The 8601-nt window shown below is 30.9% G+C and overlaps 2 protein-coding genes across 2 annotated transcripts; one reads left to right on the plus strand and one right to left on the minus strand.

The window, feature by feature from the left end:
• Positions 1-1033: 1033 nt before the first annotated feature.
• Positions 1034-2462, minus strand: LOC141528939 (uncharacterized). The gene is made up of 3 exons (XM_074245235.1): positions 2164-2462; positions 1403-1999; positions 1034-1215 (listed from the first exon to the last, which is right to left on the minus strand). Exons 1-3 carry the CDS (start codon positions 2345-2347, stop codon positions 1034-1036), a joined length of 963 nt encoding a protein of 320 aa, XP_074101336.1. The 5' UTR covers positions 2348-2462.
• A 4970-nt stretch (positions 2463-7432) lies between these two features.
• Positions 7433-8339, plus strand: LOC141528940 (uncharacterized). Its single transcript, XM_074245236.1, has 2 exons — positions 7433-7937; positions 7987-8339. Exons 1-2 carry the CDS (start codon positions 7433-7435, stop codon positions 8337-8339), a joined length of 858 nt encoding a protein of 285 aa, XP_074101337.1.
• Positions 8340-8601: the final 262 nt, after the last annotated feature.

An 8601-nucleotide genomic window follows, 5' to 3' on the forward strand; every position in this document is an offset into this window, starting at 1 on the left:
ATTTTCAATATTTTCAACATAACGGTACACTTTTACTGTAAATAATTTCCTCTATTGCAGTTTGGGTAGTTTTTTCGATGTTCTTTGATAATTTGCAATAAGTATTGGAATTGCTCTTCATTTTTGTCAAGCATTGATTATACTCACTAACTAATGCAACAGCTCGTTCTGCTGAATCATTAACAACTTTCAATTGGTTAAAGTATTCTTTATTTTCAATGTAACTGTCATTAGTAGGCCACGATTCAATATCTTTATCAAGGAAGTCATATGGTAAATCAAAGATTTTAAAGAGATTTAAAGACTTTTTAGAAACAAAGTCACTCAGACTTTTTGCGTTAATGAATTCAAATCGTTTTTATCAATTATAAATTTTTAGCTTTAGAATCTGTACCGTTACGAGTATTAACAGCTCCAACAATATTTTTTTACTTCCAATGAAACGGTATCGTCAAATAATGATAAAATGGCAAGTTCATCACTTAAATACCATAAATGCAAAATCATTTTTTCACAAGTTGCTGAAGAAATCAATGAATTGATATTTTTGTACTCGAATAAATTTTTCAAAAACTGCAAGTCATGATTAGCAGCAGTTGTTGCAGAAGTTGATGAAAACCAAGCTTTTAAATACAGTGTAACTATAAATATACAAATTTGCCGAAGACCGTCCAATTCTTTATTAGAAAGTTTAAATTCATTTCTGAATAGAAACATTTTTAAACTGTAAATTGCCTTCGCCATCCACCTAGCATGATGAATTGCACCAGGACGTTTGAAAAAATTTCTTCGTGAGGCATTTCTCCAAGGAAAATCAACGACAATTCCAACAATTCTTTATAGTCATCTCGGGGTTGTAGTAACTATCAAAAACAATTAACAATTTGTCAGAAACAAGAAAATTTTTTTCTTAAAATCGCAGTTAAATCATACCTGTAAGGATTGTGCAATTAAACTAGATATTTCATTTTTTTATCCAAAATGATATCAGCAACAACAGTATCTTCAATTCCAGATTTATAATTAGTTTTATTTATTTCATCCCATGATTTTTAAATCTTCCGAACATTGGTACGTTTGGCCCAGATGACACAGGCCAATATACTTCAAATGCACTTCTCAATATGATCTCAAAAATGTGGTGACGACATGGTAACCAGATTAACTCTCTTCCCAAAGTCTTTTCAATTGCCTTACATGTACCGTTATGAATTCCTGTATAAAGAAAATAGATAACTATCGTTAAATTTAATATTTTCAACAAATTGTAGATTATATTTAAAATCCAAATGAGTAAATAATTCTCAATAATTTCAAAAGTGAAATTCAGTAAGCAATAAAAATTAAACTAGAACGTTAATAATTAAATATTTTTTAGATTAAATTATCATTGATAAGTTACCTGTATTAACTGCCGTCGTGTCAAAACACATCGCCTTAACATAATTAGTAATACCCCATTCACTCAATGTCGATAAAATGGCTGATGTTTGATTGTCTGCCATCCCAGAATTCATTTTTGAAACCCCAAGTAATTGTTCGGTACCAAATGCAGTTAAAATAACTGGTAGCCGTTCCACAGATTTTGATCCAACAAGGTCATTCAGCATTTTTCCGTCCCAATGCACAACGTATTTATCGTGTGTCTTAAAGTTGTCATTAAGTCCTTTAGCAATGTCTTCTCTTTGAAGCATACGAGCTCGTTGAATTGAACTATAACTGAGCGTTGTATCTTCAATTTTAATACCTACTGCTAGTAAAACCGTAGCAATAATAAACATCGCATTTCTACTGCTGACATTAGCTCGGTCGAGTCCAAAAATGACTTCAGGAGTTAAGGAATCAAGTTTTGCTCGTTTTGTCGGAATTGGAGGTTCATACTCTGAATCAGATCCAAAATTTGTAACTCCACTTAATGTATACGTAGAGAACGACTCTGATTTTTCACTTGGAACAATCGCATGACTGGTAGACGGTTGATCTAAGTCTGGAATAAGATCTGTTTTATAAATTAAACGAAGAAAATGTATAGAATTTATTCATTTTGATGACAAATAATTAAGAAAGGACTCCAAAAATTGTCTAGTCAAATGTCATCTAGTCATCTATGAAAAGTTACACTACTACCTGACTTTATAATAATTAAATATCTCAGATACTTACTACTCTCATCTATTCCCATCATAGTTGTGGTTAAGTTTGATACAGGTACATTATTAGAAAGAATCTCTTTATGGGTACCGAATTTTTGATCCAAATACAACTTTCTAATATTATCATCAAGCACTTTTAAGGATTTTTCGCTCACAATGTCGAATAATTGTTCAAGATCAGTCTGAAATTTCATTTCCTTTTGGTTTTGCGCTGAATTCTTTTTATCGAAATTTTTTTGTAATTTTAACCATTGACTGTGATAGCGAAGAAATTTTTTGACTGCATTAGGAGCTCCACTAGTTGGAATCTGATTTGTTCTCCACAGTTCAATAACTTGGTCAACTGAATTTTTAGCACTTTGTTCGATTGAATACTTTAAAATTTTAAGTTGGTAGAAAAACACACGCATAACCTCTTTCACTTTTGGTAACTTACGTTCCGAAATTCTTTGTAGAGGTATTCCGATAAAACGTATTTCTTTATTCATTGTAGGTTAATTGATGATAAATAAATTTATGTGATGATTATAAGACTTATTTAAAATGAATTATTTTATTACGTATTCAAGATGATCAGTTTTAGGAACACTGAAAATACGGTATTAAATGGGTAGATACTGAAGATAGTTGAGAGTAAAAACATAGATGGCGTTAGTTTCAGAAGACAAACAGAAGAAGAAATGGAATTCAAAACAAAAATCCCCTCGAACGAAAACTTTATGTATATTTTGTGAAAAACAATTTAAAAATACGCACTGAACAAATTTCATAATAATAAATGACAACGCGATTAAGATTTTAAATTATTAAAGATAAAATTAAAAAAAAATATTATTAGAATAAAAACTTTCAAATGAATTTTTGAACAGAAAAAATCTATAGGAGTTGCTTTTATAATAAAAACTCAAATTTGTCTAAATTTCCTTGAAACTCAGAATAAATTGAAATTTTTCGAATTATTGATCAAAAACTAGAAAAATTGATATGCATTGATGTTTGACGATGAATATCTCGTAAACGCTCAACTTGATCGAAAAATCATAAGAGACCATTTTTATAGAGCAGTAAATTTCCTACAAAACTATGAGTTTCATCGTTCATAATGATTTTTTTTCATTGAGTTATAAAATTCATAAGAAATAAAAAATTTTCCCAAAAATAATCAAACTTTAACCGTTAATATCTTTTAAACGGTTGGGTTTACGAAAAAATCGTAAGAGACCTTTTTGTAGAGCATTCAATTTCCTACAAAATCTAAGGAACAAGATATTTTTTCAAGTAGTTGGAAGCGAGATATAAATTTTTCTATCTGATAATAAGAAAAAATAGAAAACTGTAAGAAGGAGGACCTTCCCGTTACAATTAAGAACTCATGCTTGGAGAGGCTTTCTTAGAGGTGTCTAGGAACCTATTTTTCAGAGTACCAAACGAAAAAAAAAATATTCTTTTTTTTTGAATCACCTAATATATATATATATATATATATATATATATATATATATATATATATATATATATATATATATCAGATATAACGCGGCTTGTCACGACGATAGCGTCGCCAATTTTCGTCGGATCTTTACCAAACTCAACATAATTATTCTACAGATAGATACCGAAGTCTAGTTCGTAGATGAGCTTAATCGGTAAAGTAATTTAGAAATGCCAGGATTTTGAAATTTTCAAAATCATAAAAATTTATATTTCTTCACTTTCTTGCTCGAATAACTTTTGAATGGGATAACTTATTGAAATTCTGAAGAATGCTTCTGAAAGCTCGTTGAATAAGCTTTAATTTAAGTACCATAACATATGAGTAGGTCTAAAATTATTCAGAGATGCCAGGATTCCAAAATTCTAAAATTCTAAAAATTCATATATTTTCACTTTCTGACTTGAATAACTTTGGAATGGGATAACTTATTGAAATTCTGTAAAATGCATCTGAAAGCTCTTTAAATAAGCTTCAATTTGAGTACCATACTATATGTTTTGTCTCAAAAGTAGGTCCTATTCCGCTATACCAAATATGAAATTTGCTGTTGCACTCGTTTTACCAAACGTCATCCAAAACTTATCGTTGTGGTTTGAAAATTTAAATAATCGTTCTTTGTGAAACCTTCATCAGACATATGAGCTCGAAGAGCTCAAAAAGATAGAAAAGTTATCTCTTTCAGCTCCAAGAAATTTTCATTTTCATGAAATCTACTTCCATTTCGGCTGCCGAATGGCCTTTTTTCATCTACCACTTGATCACACTTTAACTTTTCTAACTTTTTTTTTTTTTGTTAATTTAGACGAGCTCGGAAACAACTGCGGACCAGACGTTTACATTATCTGAAATCGTTCGCAACGCCTCTGTTGACAGGGGAAGTAATGTTGACATTGATGTATATATATAAATTTGTAATGGTTTTGATTGCTCAAACTCGCTCAGTGGTCGCCAGTAGATGAACAGGGGGACCCCCACCCCCGATAAAACAGATTGTGGGTTTTGATCCGAACTATTTGCCGACGGGTGGCAAGTGACATTTGTGGTTTCGACAGGTATTTGTTGCACCAGCGGTCGGTAATTTACCGCCGGTCAATAATGTGCTGCCTGTCTTTTTTGTCGGCTGTCAATGTTGGGGGGGGGGGGTAAGTCAGCCATTTCGGGTCGACGTAAGTCCCCCATTTCTGGCCGACTCCGCCTCAGCCCTTTAGTACTATTTTGCAATCGCAATTACGCCTTATTTTTTTGGGGTATAGTATGATCAGTTACCCCTTCTTTATATCTTGATGGTTTAATTTTCTTGTTTTAAGTTATGTAAAGTGGGGTTCATCAAATAATTAACTCACGATTTTACATCTTTCTGTTCAGTCTATTCCGATTGTTCTTGTGAGTTTCAACTACTAGCACAATGGAATACATAATTGATTTTAATGGTTTCATTATACCAGATGGTGTGTTTGTTGTTAAAGAAATATGTGTAATACAAGTTCATAATGAATCCTTGACTTACAATGTCTACGATTGCGAGCATTATGTGTTTCGTCCACCTGAAAAATACACCAATGCATTGATCATACGTGAAAATCATGATCAAGACTGAAATAAACATGGTATTTTGTGGGATTATGGTGTATCACCTTATGAATTTTTCGAACAAAAACTCAAGGCTTGGGTGCAAAATGCTCTCTATTTTTATGTTCTTGGATCTCAAAAACACAAGTGGCTGGAACATCTAATTGATAATGCTGTTCCAATCATTGATATTGAACACATGAGATTTTATTCACCTGACAATGTGGAAGATTTCGCAAAAGTGAGGTGTTCGATTCGTGAGTTTCATTCTAAAAGAGGGAGGTTCGCATGTGCATTTCAAAATGCACAACAACTCAAGCATTGGTTTATGGACTATTGGGGAGTTAAACCATCTTATGAAAAATCAGTACAAATATTTTATCAACTGGCTGATCTCCGTAAAATGCACCCTCTTGACATTGCTTGTTTGGATGATCATTTTATATTGAGATTTGCTAAGAATCAAATTTGTCATGTTTTTGGCACAAATTATCAATTGTTTTGCAAAATAATGAAAAAATTATGAATTATAAATTTTGTGTTAAACATCATAAGGGAGGATGTGTAGACTGGGACATATCAGGAATTTATATGTATCCATATCAAAAAGATTGTTATACTTGTAATTCTAATAAATAAATATCTCTGACTTAAAAATTTGTTTACATGTTTTATTTTAGGTTATGTTTTTTCTTAATCTTATAGTTATTTGATAATTTTTTATGAAATATCTAATAGTTATGAATAATTTAACCATTGTGTTAAAAAATTATTTATCTTTTATTGAAAAAAGTTTTTTAATTAGTACAGGTTCTATAATTTTACTTAATTGTTCCATTTTCAGCTGAAATAATTTTTTTCTTAGTACAGGATCTATAACTTTACTTGTACGTTTAATTCTTTCTCTGAATCTCTCTCTATCTCTAACTGCTCTTTCCCATTCTCCTTGTCTTGCAAGTTGATATGCTGAAGCCCAAACATGCATGTAATGCACAGTCGGTGTCAAATTGAATCTAACAGTCATTGTTTTATTTTACATTAATTTTCGTACAGTGTTGCTTATAGGCTTATATTCAATAATACGATCGTGAATAATTAGACAATACGCAGTTGTATTGGCTGGAAATGGAGCTAATGATTCAAATTCCAATCTAATATCTACTGGTCCAGATTTTATAGCCTCGTTTTGCTTGGAGCAGTCGATGACACAAAGTGGTGCTTCTTCTAAGAATTTTTTCTTAGTCAATATCGGTTCTGCTTCTTTATTGTAGTATGACGTTTGGAAGTTCAAGTACATACCCAGTCAGCATCCAAATCAGAAAGACTTCTGGAAGAAGTCTTTTCAAAGACGTCCATAAGAAGTCTAAATATGATGTCTTAACGAATTCATCAATCAGAACTCTTAATCAAGAAGTCGACAGGAAATCTTTTGACAAACTTTGTAAGACTTCTAAAATATGAGCTCTTCAAGTAGTTTAATTACTGAACTCATAAGACATCAATAATCTGAGCTTTTTAAGAGGTATTTTTTCTGACTTCGTAAGATGTCATGAATATGAACTCTTTCAGAGGTCTTTTTGCTGAGGTAGGATTGAATTGTATTGGCGCATGCGCACAACGATAGAAATTTTATTTTTATTTTTTATCTCTGTTTTAATATAACCTATAAGTGTATGGTACGTTTTCTGTTTACATTCAGCGTCGAATTGCAAAACTTTAATTTAGTGAAATCAATTAATTATTTATAACCAGTGATTTCGTAATTTGTAAATTAAAAGTTCTAAAAATAATGTAAGTGCATATTCTTAGCTAATTAATATTTGACTGTGTATGATATTTCATGTTTTTATCAGTGATAAATTTGAGAAATCATTCGATTTTAAAGGTAACGTATACATTTATCCAAAAAATAAATATAAATTATGATTTTATTATAATTTAAAATATTTTTTTCTCAAGATGTCTGAAAGAAAAAGATTCAGTGAACTGTCTAAGAGTCAGAAAAATCGAAGATTGAAAAAACGCTGTGAGCAGGCAATTTTCGAGACTGCACGTGCAAAAGCATCGGTTGATACTTCGTTTGATAATGATCCAGTTATTAATAACAGTGTAATGAACAACGACAATAATTATGACAGTGATGATTTCAGTTTACAGTCGATTCATTTAGATAATACCGTAACCGATATCTCTTTAAAGACTTACACAGATAATAATGATAATTCTCATTGTACAATTGTATATTGTACATTGTACAAAAACAACATCAACAGTAACAGCAACAACTACTACAACTTCTATCACTTATAATAATAATAATAATAATTGTGATATCGAAGTACCAATTCCTTTAACCAAACAATTAGCTCAATGGAAATGCGAATTTAACATTACTCAAGCTGGTTCAAGTGCTTTACTAAAAATTATTAGAAATGTGGAGTCAATAGAAGAGTTAAAAAGTCTTCCAAATGACAGTCGTACCTTAATTGATACTCCTACAGATACTACTATTCGTGAGGTTGCACCAGGAGAATATTTCCACTATGGACTGAAAGAAGGATTAATTGATCAATTAAAAATTGTCGATATAAAACAGATTACAGATATTATCCAGATTAGTATACACATTGATGGTTTGCCAATATCGAAGAGTTCAAAACGACAACTGTATCCTATACTGGGAGAAATTTTTCCAAAAGTCTCTGTACCATTCGTTATTGGTATATACCATGTACTTTACAAAACAAATGACTAATGAATTTCTTCAAGATTTCATTAATGAGTACAAAAATCTGAGAGAGGAAGGTTTCGAGTATGATAGTCATAAATTTAAAGTAATTATAAGGGCTGTCATTTGTGATTCACCAGCGAGAGCTTTTGTAACCTACACAAAAGGTCATGGTGGTTTTTATGGTTGCGGTAAGTGCATTCAAGAAGGAGAATATAGTGACCATCGAATGTTATTTCTTGATATGGATGCACCATTACGCACTGACTCGAATTTTATAAATCGTTTAAATGAAGATCATCATTTAGGAAAATCAGATTTTGAAGATATTGGTGTTGGTATGGTGTCTCAATTTCCAGTGGATTACATGCATCTTGTTTGTCAAGGAGTATAAAAAAAAATACTGACTTCGTGGACGAAAGGATGGCGACTAAATGATAAATAATTACTTAAATTAAGTCACAAAATGGCTGAAAATCAATATTATTATTATAATTATTATGAGTATTACATAACAACAATAATAATTTAACAATTAATATTAATAAATTTATAGCATGAATAAATAATATTTATTAATTTATAATAATAATATTCTGCAAATTTTCTGTATGAAATCAGAAAGAGCTCTCAATTCTGACTACTATAAGTACTCT

Source organism: Cotesia typhae, unplaced genomic scaffold (assembly GCF_013202065.1).
Source record: "Cotesia typhae breed Kobodo isofemale line unplaced genomic scaffold, CoteBio_Ctyphae contig_44, whole genome shotgun sequence".
In the NCBI taxonomy this organism is placed as follows: domain Eukaryota; kingdom Metazoa; phylum Arthropoda; class Insecta; order Hymenoptera; family Braconidae; genus Cotesia; species Cotesia typhae.